The 13,993-nt window shown below is 42.2% G+C and overlaps 2 protein-coding genes across 2 annotated transcripts in view; one reads left to right on the top strand and one right to left on the bottom strand.

Moving 5' to 3' along the window:
* Positions 1–297: 297 nt before the first annotated feature.
* On the top strand, positions 298–9,581 carry LOC137279244 (putative amine oxidase [copper-containing]). The gene is made up of 4 exons (XM_067811750.1): positions 298–555; positions 2,290–4,166; positions 5,884–6,091; positions 8,006–9,581. Exons 2-4 carry the CDS (start codon positions 2,299–2,301, stop codon positions 8,279–8,281), a joined length of 2,352 nt encoding a protein of 783 aa, XP_067667851.1. The 5' UTR covers positions 298–555; positions 2,290–2,298; the 3' UTR covers positions 8,282–9,581.
* Positions 9,582–10,929: 1,348 nt separating this feature from the next.
* LOC137272895 (fibrocystin-L-like) overlaps positions 10,930–13,993 on the bottom strand; it is a 74,328-nt gene continuing 71,264 nt past the window's right edge. Inside the window, exons 58-60 of the mRNA XM_067805317.1 lie at positions 12,829–13,013; positions 11,675–11,804; positions 10,930–11,157 (exon numbers count right to left, since the gene is read on the bottom strand). Coding sequence (XP_067661418.1) covers positions 10,931–11,157; positions 11,675–11,804; positions 12,829–13,013 — 542 coding nt within the window. The 3' untranslated portion in view covers position 10,930. The remainder of the gene's footprint in view (positions 11,158–11,674; positions 11,805–12,828; positions 13,014–13,993) is intronic.

The following is a 13,993-nucleotide window of genomic DNA, read 5'->3' as shown; positions in this document are numbered from 1 at the left end:
TACCTGTCGTCATGGGTATAAAAAGGACCTGCATTGCATTCCTCCCAAGCCGTTGGGGTACGATGACATTCTGGAACTCTCGTCACCCAAACCCCACACCCAAATCCTCATAGTCTCTGCGAAAGTGGATACCAGCTTTAACTCTGAATACCCGAGGGACTCTGTTAATGAAACTGGTGTTCACAGTGCACATCGCTGGTTCATCAGCGTCCACTATGGCCCAACGCTATGATTTAATCTCGGCTCCTCCTCTCCCACAGATGTTATTCTGCTGCTGCGGCTGATGCTGCTATTTTTACCTACACTTAGAACTAGGTTGTTGAACGATGGCGGACCCAGCTCATCTTAACACGTGCATCTGACATAGCGCGCGTTCACCTATCCACCGCTTCCTTGTGTACATTGGCGTACAGGGGGTTACAGTGGCGTTCAGTGGCGGGGTCATGGCTGGTGGTCGGTGAATGTACATACGATGGGGTCACCGAACGCAGGGATTGTATCATAACTGGATCGTTCGCCGTTCCACCTGCAAGGACGTGTTTGGGACTTCAGAAGGTATGTTTGACACCAGTAACCGTGAACATTGTTATGATGAGTGATTTAACATTTCTTTATCAACATGGGTTGGAAATACGCGGACATTCCTCAATGTCAATGTGAGGCAATACCACACATCAGTGTTAGATGTTGTCCCTTGTGTTTTCGAACAAATTCTTCATGTATTTTTTATATCGCGTTATAACGAGAAACTTCCATGTCGGAGAATCTGTGGAGACGGGGGTCGTCTCATTTACTATGGAGAAGAAATATCACCGAGAAAAGCATTAAGCTGTCGGACCTGATGATCGTGTCCCCAAATGCCAGTACATAATCACATTTCCAAGATAAGTATCTATGACTTACTGATTTCTTTCGTTTTGGAATAAGAGAGGTCGTAGGCGAAACTTACTTGTTTACCTTTGCGATAAATATTTCAGCGGGACCAGTAAATATTTCAGTCTTTATGATCTTACAAATTAATTGTTGTCGCTTTGCTGGAAAGTAAAAATGTTGTACACCAATTTCTAAATTGTTTATTGTTAATCTGAACTATGCTTGACAGGCGTTTCAGTCTTAGCTGACTGCAACTGTAATATATATTCACATGGATAAGACACGCACGTTTTTCTAACCAAACCAGGTACAAGCTCGAACCCTAAATTCATGCGTTTTTGGCATATAGTGAAGGTTGATGGTATCATCAATCATTTTTCTTGCGTTTTCGAGGTCCCGAGTAAAAACACATAAAAAATTAATCACCCAAACGGACCACACCAATGAACATGCGTGTATCATGCTCACATGAAATGCACATAGTGTCACCTACATTGGTGAGTATAAGACAGTGTGAGTATAAAACTTGGGCCTATCCCTCCTTGTTCAACAATGCCACGCTTAACTCAAACTGAAACCGACCTATCGAACGTTTGAAAGCTGAAGTGTCTGTCCAAGATGTTTGCGCGTCATTTCAGCGAAAACATAACCACAATTTACCATCTTCACAACGCAACACAGATCACCGATGACCTTCCGCGGAGCATTCATCCTAAAATCACCACCCGGCGAGGAGATCGGTACATTACCCGACGTCAACAGTGAGATCTGTTCTTGTCAACCCCTTTACTTTTCCAAAACTTAATAATGCCATCAGTCTTTGCATCCGAAGGAATGTCTTCTCTAAATTTTTTGATTGTCTGATCCTGTTGGTATATCTTCTAGTTGATGTTGAAAATTACATATGTGTATACTTTATACTCGATTTGCGTTACTTTTGCGTGTGAGTATATATTATGATTTTTATGAAATATAGGATCATAATCAGGGCATATATTTAATCAAATCTCACGACTAGAGGATCCTGATAATATAATCTACGTGACGCAACTCTGAAGTGTGAAACCGTATTTCATCTGGCGAGGTGACTTATAGGTCCTGTCAGATACGGCCTTCTGGATTATATTTAGTAACAAAATCGACGTTTTAACAATTATTGTGTCAAGGGCAAACCATTCTGCCACACGGATGACTGATTCTGTTTCTTTGCCACAGGGCACATACCACGACGTAACTTCTATTTAGGGGGTGGGATAGTCTGATGGTAAAGCGTTCGCTCGTCACGCCGAAGACCCGAGTTTGATTCCCAACATGGGTACAATATGTGAAGCCCATTTGTGGTGTCCATCGCCGTGATATTACTGGATAATTGCTATAGTGCGAGTCACTCACTCACTGTATGTGTCTTTTATTCAGGTGCTGACAATGGCAGTGAGGAAAAGCAACAGCTGGAGGTTGATGGCTGGCGTGTTAATCCTTGTATGCGTAGGGCTCATCGTCATCATTGTATCGTTCGTCGTCAAAGTCGACCTTCTACACGAGAGAGGAGAACTCATCAAGTGTGGCTCAGGGAGTATTAATAAAATAGACCCATCGGAATCAGAAACACCCAGTCTCCATGACGACTTGACCTACAAGGAGCTAAAGGCCATTCAGGAATACATATACAGCATCAACGAACTGAATGTTGTTACACCATCGCAGGCGACAGTGAACAGCAGCTACATCTACGCCTCTGACCTATATCCACCGAAAAAGTCTGAGGTTCTCGAATATCTCTCGGGAACTGGAGAAAAGCCGGAACGTAATGCTTTACTTATGATCTTTCGAGGTGACACAGACCCTCCCGTTGTGGAGGAATATGTTGTGGGTCCTTTACCGAAACCAACTCGACATTCTCTCTATGTCAATCCAGTTCGTAAAAATCCAGTCCCTTACGCCTTTAGGCCAATAGGGTTTGTTGAATTCGGATCTCTGTTTGTGTCTCTGTATCCAAAGATTGACCGAAAGATTGGTTTTATCTTGATGGAAAGTTATGGAGCCACATTTACAAACTGTGGAAACGAGTGTCTCAGTTTCTATCCCGACCCAGTGTCTAGTGGTCTCACGAAACAGAAGGTAAGGAAGTTCTGGTTAATAACTCTTCACGAACTTCCTTACAGAAGCCTGCACTGTCTGGACCTTCTGCTGCTCGTTAATCTCAACTCTACAAATCCAAGTGAATACTACGTTGAGAAGTTGGTATATGCAGGAAAGGAATACTCAAGTTTGGATGATCTTGCTGATCGATACAACATGTCGTCTACTCCTAAAACCATAGTGCCATTCCCCAAATTGGATAAAGACTTGTTTTCTACCATGAACAGACGAGGCACTCCTGTGCCCACAGAACCTCTACGTGCACCAAGAATGTTTGAGCCCGACGGTAAAAGGTATACTGTTAAACATCGAAGTGTTGAGTACATGCAGTGGCAGTTTGATTTCAGAATGTCCACTTTTCAAGGGCCGCAACTTTACAACATCAGATTTAACAACGAAACCATCGCCTACGAAATTGGACTTCAAGAAATTGGCGTGTTCTACTCCTCGAAGAACAGGGCAACTACTAGTGCTAACCTTCTTGACAGCATGGCACTGATAGGTTCAACTTCACACGACCTTGTGCCAGCAGTAGACTGTCCCGAAACAAGTACTTTCTTCAACACGACTTATTTAGGCGAGGGTACTAATGACGATCCTGTAATTCTAAAGAATGCATTTTGCTTGTTCGAGCATAACAAACACACGCCTTTGAGAAGACATATGGAGTATTCTCTATATGGCGTCTATTCGGGGATGCCTGACAGCGTTCTCACGTTAAGGAGTATTTTAAAAGTTGGAAACTACGACTATGTGCTGGACTACATTTTCCATCAGAGCGGGGCGCTCGAGGTTAGTGTACTATCGACAGGGTATATTTTGTCAACCTTCCATACGCCAAGTGAGAGGCCTCATGGATTCAGACTCCAGGATTACATTACCGGTCCTCTTCATCATCATGTCGTTCTGTTCAAGGCTGACATTGACATCCATGGTGCAGATAACAGATACGAGACTCTCGACATCTCAAGCGAAGAGGTCCCCAATTACCTGAGCAGCGATCCGAGTGATACTTATTTCCAGATCCGGTTTGACCGGAAGTTAAAGCGGACTGAACTTGAAGCTGCGTACAAGTGTCAATTCGACAAACCTAAGTACCATATCATACATAACAACGAATATCATACGAAATACGACGAACTAAAAGCATACAGGTAAGATTCTTGCTTCGGAAGGGTTGTTGAAATCTCACGATTCTAAGATGTGGAGGACCAAATGTTTCCCTCGTTGAGACATGGGTCTAGAGGTCTTGCGTCTGGCTTCTGTTAAGGTTTCAAAAACGCTCATGTTTTGATATTTTGTACATACTTAGTAAACATATTGTGAACATCGCATTGCTTGATGGCCATCCAACTGTATTCCTTATCGTTTTTGACACGTGGCATCTGAGAATATTTTTAGTTGTATATGAGTAAGTGAATTAAATCTGGTTTGAACAGTATCCAAATCACAGTGAGTTATTGCGAAAAGGACCGGAGTGATGCAGTCCTAGACCTTATTATTTTCATCAAACCCTCATCGATATTATTTTGCTTTTTTGTTTTTGTTTTGCTACGTTTTGTTTGACACCACAGTCAGCAATTTCCCAGTTATACGATGGTGGTCTGTAAATAATGAACTCTGGACTGGCACTGTTAGCATCTGTCTATGTAATTAGGACACGGTGACATGCATCAACAAACTCGGAGTACCTGACCTGCAAATTTCATTAGTCGCATCTTAAGACAGCTTGTTTCTGAAGACCAATTCTAACTCAGTCTTCACTGGTCACATTCGTACAGACGTGAGAAACCTAGAAGCGTATATTAACCCGTATTCATATATGAATAGGACCGGGATACAGATTGTCATACCCACGTCCACACAGCAAGGCAATCGTGAACTAGAAAAGACATTAAATTATCAGAAAACTGGTTTTGTAGAAGTGCAAAGATAGGAAACCTTTTCGCTAGCACAATATAAGGTTAGGGCGTAAATGTCCATCTTAGAGAGCCATAACGTAAATAGTTTTAAAGCTTCATGTTTGGAAAACTGTGGTTATGGATATAAAATAATTGACAAAATGATAATTTAGTTTAATGAATGAGATTGTATATTTCATCAGAATAATATTATGACACACTAATTTAAATATTCACGTTTGTTATATTTACAATAGTTACTATGTTGACATAATCATTATCATTCTAAATGTCTTTGTCTTTGAACTATATGTCTGCATGTGTTTGCCAGTGAGCAGACATTTCTGTACAACACGTTTTACATCACTGCCTGTTTCACAAAATATATTGCGTCCTCTGACCATGTCTTAAACCTGTAATTGTGGCTTTGGTTCACAAGGATTCAGCGCTACATCCGCGCTCATTACTTTCACCACGTAGTAACCGTCTTAAGACTGTGGGCCTGTGAAGGTCCGGGGTAGAACAGACCTTCAGCAACCCATGCTTTCCATAAATGGTGTCTCTGCTTGTCGTCAGAGGCGACTAACGGGAACGGGTGGTCAAGCTCGCTGACTTGGCTGGCACATGTTATCGGTTCCCAGTAGCACAGATCGATGCTCATGCTGTTGATAACAGGACTGTCTGGTCCAGACTCGATTATTTACAGACCGCTGCCATATAGGTTGAATATTGCTGAGTGCGTCGTAAAGCTAAAACTCAGTCTCTTACACAAGACTGCGTCATTTTGGGTTTCGCCCCTATTAAGTACACAGTCATTGAAATAACTGAAGTATTGTCTAGCGTGGCTTGGTATCAAACTCAATCCATCACTTAAGTCACTACACGTCTATTTATGTGCTTTTCTCGAACATACGCCATTGTTTAAAACACATACTCAAATTAAAGCAAAAATGTTGCCGATTGCCAACAGACTCCAACTGGACGGGATGTCGAAGCAGCTGGTGCCGGAGAACACGGGGAACGAGCCGACCATCCCCTGGTCTCGACACCAGATGGTGGTTACCAAGTTCAAAGAGGAGGAGCGTTACGCCAGTTCCTGCTACGCAGCCTTCGACAGCTTCGACGCCACTGTCAACTTTACGTCATTTCTTGCAGATGATGAAAATGTTGTAGACGAGGTGAGCTGACGTTGATCTTGGTGTTGTGAGTGTTTGGGAAACCACATCTGCACGTTATGACTGACTATTTAAAATGTAAGTTGAAGGGCCATCTCAACGCGGAAGGTTTATCACGAAGGACAAGCTTTATTTCATAATTTGCGTAAAGACGAAGGTTTGTTTCGAGAAATCGGGACCTGGTCCTACAATGAAGTTCCTGTATGTGTCATCCAATGACTGAAATATTTTTGGAACACGTCAAGCTTCGTCTGTTTCAAACTATTCAACATATCATAAACACATCAATATGTTATTCTGAAGGAGCAGATGTCACCAAAACAATGGACAGCTTCAGAAACTGGACACAGAAGCCGTTCGATCATTTCTCCCATCATTTGGACTCGAAGGATGACAAGAAGTCCTTAAATTTGTAAAAAATAGGGAGAGAACAATCTAAATTGAAACAATTTGTCCACAAATACTGTTCACTTATAAGATATGATTTGAAAAAGAAAACCTCACCATTTGCACTCTAATTTGCACAGACCATTGCAGTTGTCACGTACAGTTTTCCAAGGAATTGTGAGAAAAAGACGGTTTTCTAATACTGTAAATAGAATTCTGAAATAGGTGTTACATAATGTAGTAAGGTACGCTGTATGGGAGTCAACGACGCTTGTAGGATTAAGGATGAACCTTACTTCATCAAGATGTATCTCCCCTAGTGTAGCAGACGACTTCCATTGTTGACGTGGGAGACTGGAGAGTAGAAGAGAAATGAAAGCTTGTTCTAGATGATCTTGAAAGGGGTGTGACTAATGCATTTCATAAAAACGAAAAAAAAGATGTTTAACAAATTACCATAAAATATTGCTACAGTTCACCGTTTGTTATGAGGGAGGAGTGCAAAAAATGGGACAGCCAGGTTTGTGAGAAAACATGGAGACAACACAGCACAGGTTAATGAATCAATTGCTGTGTCGGAACTTGTGCTCGTGCTTCTTGAACACCTGAGTGTCCCTCGTAACAAATAGTGAACTGTTGAAATATTGAGGATATGAAGAAAGACGTGGTAGAATATTGGGTTGCGCTGTCACACGATTTCCTCCAAACTTTGATGAAATATGTGTCTAAACAAATTTCTCAGTAATTTCTGCGATTGCTATAGGTCGAGTGAGACGAAACGAAAGACATTTCTGCAGAAGTGTATGGCGCCATTGTACAAAGCGATCACAAAGCTAAAGTGATCGTAATTCCGATACCGTAACAGAGACTTACGACTGGCCTAGTCTAGGGAGAATGTGAACAAATATAGATACCCAAAGCTTATACAGAAGCGTACGTGTATGTTAGTATACAACTCCTAAGACGTTCTTATATCGTCTATCCGACTCATCGCACTGACTTGGACTCTTAGCACTGCCTAGTTAATCCCATTAAAGCTGAGATCGGTTTAGCATTGGCCTTCAGTAACCCATGCTTGTCGAAAGAGGCTAGTAACGGGATCGGGTAGTGGGCTCGCTGACTTGGTCGGCAGCTCATCACTGGACTGACCGGACCATTATTTAGACCGAAGCAATATTGCCGGAACGTTGTTGAGAGCGAAAAAAACCGAAAAAAAACCCACAACGAACCTCAAGACTTAGTAGCAGGCAGAGTAACAATTGTATACGCCCTATGCAGTCTAGGGCCCCGTTCCTCAAAGAGATCGTAGCGCTACGCATTTCTATGGAACGAGGAACGGGGCCCGGCTTGAGACCCGATTCACTGAGGCGTTTTATATCGCTCCACATTTACTGATGATTGGTTTTATGATACTGGTTTTATTTTAATATTCACCCTGATATGTTTTCTAAGCGAGACGTAAACCGCCATTACGTCACTCGTCAGGTAATATTCAGTACTCATACTCCAATCTTTTTTTTCTCTATACAGGACCTGGTGTTCTGGATCCCCATGGGAACACATCACATCCCCCACACGGAGGACCTGCCTGTGGTTGCTACTTCCGGTACGTTGATGACTTTCTCGTTGCATCCGTACAACTACTTCCCAGAGTGCCCCTCATCCCAGTCACGTGACTCAATCCGAGTTGAGCTCAAAGACAAAAGCCACCCTGAAGATGGTTTCACAGTAGAAAGATACGGCAATCATCCAAATATTACGTGTCTCGCGCATGCGCCAAATCTCGAACAACACGAGCCACGCTGAAACGAGTGACCGAGGTTATGTGTTCAATACTTTGGCTACAGGGATCAGTCTAAATCCCTTTATTTCGATGTGATGAGTTGCGTCCCTTGGCCCGCCGGGGATAAAGTGGCTGTCGGCACGAATAAAAGAATGTGAAATCAGTGACCCAAGGATTCACATGCTGAGAGGATACCTTAAATCCTGGGACGTCTCCTGCAGAGCAAGCATAATCCCAGTAGGGGCAGAATGATCACGTGCGATGACGTTGCGATAGTTGCAAATTTGCATTTTAGCGATTCCCAGCGCTGGCAGATCAGTTGAAGCCTTTTACATAACATGCTTCATGACTGAGAGCAAGCTCGGCCCTGTCTGTCATATAGCAATATAAGACGTACGCAAAGAGATCTTGGAACCAGTTTAGGCTACGATACGCGCAATAAATACAACTGTAGTTTATGACGTCTCAAATTGATCTGGACAAGAGGTTGTTTTATTGTGAGGGTGAATTTCATGCGGAGTTTTCTTCAATAAAATATCAGTAATAAAAGCCTTTCAACACAATTACAGTAATCAGGAGAGAATGTACGCCTTTCAGAAACCTTCAAGAATTCTCGTCAGTAATTGATTTCTGATGGAAACTTTGACAATGAGAGAGCCCTTTTCATTTCCAAGCCGAACTATGTTGTTTTGTTTTTTTCTAGCTTGGCCACCAGGTGCACATTGTTGCCTCTTGCGGTTTTTAAGCCATGTCTTAAGCGATGTTATAGCTTGGTTGTCAATGCGTGCTGGTGTCTGTGTACCAGTGATATTACGGGATAAGATACTTTCATGAGATTACTAGTCATTCTATCCAGACGACGTAGCTATTTGCTCATGCTGTCAAAAACTGGATCCTCTGCTCCAGACCTGGTTACTTACAGATCACCGTCACGTAGCTGATGAATATTTTGCTGCAATGGGAACACAAAATGGTGGCTCGTTCTTAGAGGTATATGCGGAGAATTTGTACCGCGTTCTGAATTTGGATTTTGACTTCGGGATTTTTTTCATTCATGTGATTTTGTATTTAGTAAAAATACCATTTTTGGTAGCTGGTTGGTTAAAGAATGATTACGGATTTTGTTAACACTAGTAACAATTCTCATATGAAAAATACTACAAACAAACCGTATGGAAACACCTTAAGATTTGATAGTCATGTATACACCTGAAGGTGGTAAATGCAACACTCTATGTACTTAGTGAGCACTTTAATGGACATGCTAGAGCATGCAGTGAAGCAACTGTTGCTTTTGAGTGAAATAAAATATTGTCCCAAACACCGAAATACAGGGGTGGTGATTTAAACGCCAGTCGTGTGCATGAAGAAGACAGACTTTGTATGCAGATCACCATACCAGCTTCTAAACGCCATCCTACTCAAAGACGTTCCCCACTCAATATCATCATTTGATAAATGTTTTAAATGCCTGCTGTGTCAGATGAAAACATGACAGAATATGAATAATCCCCCCTTAGATTTTTGGCAGCATCGAAGTCATTGGAGAACAAACAAATCACTTGATATTTTTTGTGCGAGTTTGTCTTTATTTCAATCAAACAATGAAGCTGAAAACCTCAGAATATCACAGTCACATTTTGAAAATACTGTCATAAACAATGAAACCGCGTGAAAACGGACCACACGACATACACGGATCAGGCCGACAAAAGGAATCATTTGACGGCTATTGGCTCGTCATTTCCTGTCAGTGAACAATGTTTGGAGAAGGACGTGCAAAACATTGTTCAAGTTGTCCTTAACACAGGGAAGCATATTGAGTGAGTGAATGAGTTTTACACCGCTTTTCTGGGAAACGTTTTCTCAAATTGAGATTAATTCAAAACTCGGTCTAAAGACGTTTGTTCCGAGACATCGGGGTCCAGTGACGAGGTTTCGTTGTATAGGAATGTGAAGAGAGAAACTGGCATCACAGGCTCACTTCGAATACTTAAAGTAACAAACAATATGAGAACGTGAAAATATAAAATATCTAATATAACATAGCAAAACCATGAGGTCAACAGTCGTAGAAAAATAATTCACATTTAAATAGTTCTTTTTCTTAGGGTAAAACACAGCCACATGGACGCATAAGAAATTACAACATTGAATTTATGGCAAGGTTACAAGATAATACACATCTGGTCACTTATGCTGAGAATGTGTATGGAAAGGTGCATGCATTTGGTAAATCGTGCAGGGTTGATGTTAGTAGAAGTGGTTACTGCAAATTATTGCCACACGGCCAAACATATTTTTCTCAAAACTGTAAGTGGTCATGCAAGAACTGATTAAAACGCGTGTCTCTTGATTAACCGCACGAGATTTATAAAGACGTCATTTTCTAGTATTCGTTAGGTTAAGTATTGACACGATATCAATACGCTTTAACGATGAAATACCTTATTCTGATATGCCAGTACTTGGGACATATAAACATGCCTACGTGTATGTATAAATGTAGATAGAACCTTTTTTAAGTATATAGTAGTTTAACCCCTTTGAAGATAGTATCAGATGATTCTGTTTGTTGGGATGTCGTAAAACGGGTCGAACGCCACATTAGGGGATGTATACTGGAATTCATCATGAGTTCCACATCGCTATGACTCTACGGGACGGGGGGATTATTCTGCTGGGAGGGGCATAGAGATCCGCGAGTGTGACACTGGGCTGTCTGTGTACATGTCGAACTTGTTGGCGTGGCTAATGGCGCTGGTGGAGAGGGTATCCGCGGGGGCGGTGGGGGTGCTTATCTCCCTCTTGAGGCCCAGGAAGCTGGGGTCACGGAAGAGGAAATCTTCAGCCTGCCAAGGTGTGTTCACGTGACCCAGGTATTTCATGTTACTGGTGTCTGAAAGACAATATAACAGAAACAGTGAATAAGGTTGTTTAAGCAGCAAAACTGTGTGAATTCCACCAAGATCTTTGGCATAGCAAGGAGACTGTTTGGAGGAAATAGGTTAATTTGCTTAAAATGCGGCACGTAACTTCTGGAGGGCGCTCTGCAAATAAGCAGAACCAGACAATCCAGTGACTGAACATCATGAATATGGACCAACGCGATTGAGTGTCAGTCAGGGAGGTTGCAGCAATTTCTCGGCGGGGGACACCAAAAAATGCGCTTCACACACTGTACTCGTATGTACTCTGTGAATGGAACTCCTGTCTCTGGCGTGACGAGCGAATGGTTTTACCACGAGGCTACCCGATATTAAACTATCCTCGTCTTATGACAAGCAGACTTAAAATATTCCAGGCGCAATCCCCCAACGGGTTGGGAAACTACACATGTCAAGGATGAAAATTAATGTTGATTTCAACAAAATGACAACATGCCAGAAATAGATAACATGCATTATTCGACTTACGGAATGACGTCTTTGTTTTCGGTACGACCTTGACCTTCCACACCACAAATATCACGACCAGGATGACGACGGTGATGCTGAGGATAATGATGGCGGCAAGAGCACCCGGATGTAGACTGTTTGAGGTTTTCTGCAACATACGAAAGACGCTGAATTAAGAAGCATTCATGCAGTCTTACCTCGATGGACAGGCTGCCGGTTGGGAGAAACAATATTGAGTTCAAATCCTGGTCGCCCTTATGACATGGCTGCCCGAGCACCTCCTAAAGATTGAGACATGCAACACTTTGGATTTACTTCGCACATGAAGCTGAACACCCATGATGTAACAGCAATACTGTTCAAAGGGGCTTTCCAGTGAGTCAGCAATAGAGCCTGAGCTAGACAATGTAGTGATCAACAGCATGAACATCTATCTACGCAATTGGGAGTAGGTGACATCTGTCAAACAAGTTTCAGAGCTTGATCATGCGACACGCATGGGTTACTGAAGATCAACTCTAACCCGGACATACACGGTCGCGTGGGTCAGGAGCATGCAGGGACCAGCATGAAAGAAACACCAGAGAACACCACAGAAGTCAGTTTGATACTGTGTGGGGGCCAGTAATATATAAACATTATTAAAACACACAAACTCCCCCCCCCCCCCTCCACACACACACACACACACAAACACACAGATCAGACAGACAGATATGTGTGTGTGTATTTGACTAGATAATTACTCCAATGTGTTTACGTGGCGTTATAAATGTAATACATATTACACATTAGCTATAAAATGGGCTATGAGGCCGTATATTACTGAATAAAGTGTCTGTCTGTCTGTCTATCTGTTCTGATATGTTGACCGCCGCCATGATATTGCATCATTATTGCCAAAAGAGTCGAAATACCACACTGACGCACTCCCTATCTTTTCAGGTTAGATGTGAGTGAGTAATTTAGATCTATGCCATTCTTAGAAACCTTCCAACAATATCACGACGGCGGACATCAGACATGGGTTTCATGCATTGTGTCCATGTGGGGAATCGAACCCGGATCGGGTGTTCCGCGTGACGAGCGAAGGCTACATCACCGCCCCACATCTCAGATACAATTCGCATCCTTCTAAAGTATAAAAATGATGGTTCGGTTCGTGTAGTCACCTTCGCGCCACACCCGTTTCCATAGTACGACTGCCCGTCCACCATCATGTAAGGCGACATACTGATGGTCTGACCTCCGAAGCTGTATTTGGTGGTCCGCGACTCGACCTCGGCACACAGGTCGGAGATCATGCCCGTCACGTTGGCACTCTTACCCCCAAAGGTCAAGGTCACTATGACGCTACCTGCGAAGTCAACATAAGGCGTTACACTAGAGCACATGTATTCGATATGTTGTGCAAGCCTAATTCTGAAGTGAATATATTTACAGAAAAAACGGTTCCTACCCCATAATAGCAAAATATAATGAAAAGAAAACAGGAGACTTTCTTTATTTTCAGAAACTGTGTTAATCTAGACTTGCCACATATTCTAAAAGTGCATGTTTTATTTATTTATTTCAGGGTCTGTATGGCAGACAAGCCCATCCAATCAAAGGGTCGCTGGTTCGAACGAAAAAAAGTATAATTTATAATAGAAGCTTATATCTTTCGTTCAGGGTAGGGGGTAGAAGTTGGTGGTAATGAAATGAACATATGTTCATGATCACAAGCTACATTCGGATCTGATCTTTGAAGGGTTTGTTATCATTTTGAGTTTGCTTTAGGGAGTTAGTAAAAAAAAACAACGAAAACTGTTTTTCTATATCTATTTTCTGGCGAAACAAACCCCCAAAGCAATGCTGATCTGAAATACTATGTACAAAAGCCGTATCTCAGAAGGAATATACACAATAGCGGTAGAACATCAGTCATCCCACTAAGTTATTATCGTGTCGCCCATAGCACAGTGAAGTATACTATTAACGTTTTGACTTAACCTACTGCTGACCGAACAGGTATCAGTCTTTATGCTACAAGGCCCGGTTGTATAAAGCGATCTCGTTGTTGAAGGTCTGTGTTAATGTTATGATCACTGCATGATCACCTCAACGGTAAGAGCGAATTGAGGAAAGGGGCGAAAGTGCTTTACCAGTAATGCGTTACACCAAACTGTAAGTCAGCGTGTTTTGCTAACCTGACACACGGAAGAAAGAACACACCTAGTTCTTTGGATTGTTTACTGGGAGGATACCGTAATCATTTGAAAAAAATGTTTGCTCATGGCTTAGAATAATCTCCGACAGATCTATATCCAGTATACTTTTGATTTTATTATTTCAAAC

This window comes from Haliotis asinina, chromosome 1, assembly GCF_037392515.1.
Source record: "Haliotis asinina isolate JCU_RB_2024 chromosome 1, JCU_Hal_asi_v2, whole genome shotgun sequence".
NCBI lineage: Eukaryota > Metazoa > Mollusca > Gastropoda > Lepetellida > Haliotidae > Haliotis > Haliotis asinina.
The sequence above is the reverse complement of the archived record's forward strand: the minus strand, read 5'-3'. Positions and strand labels throughout refer to the sequence as shown.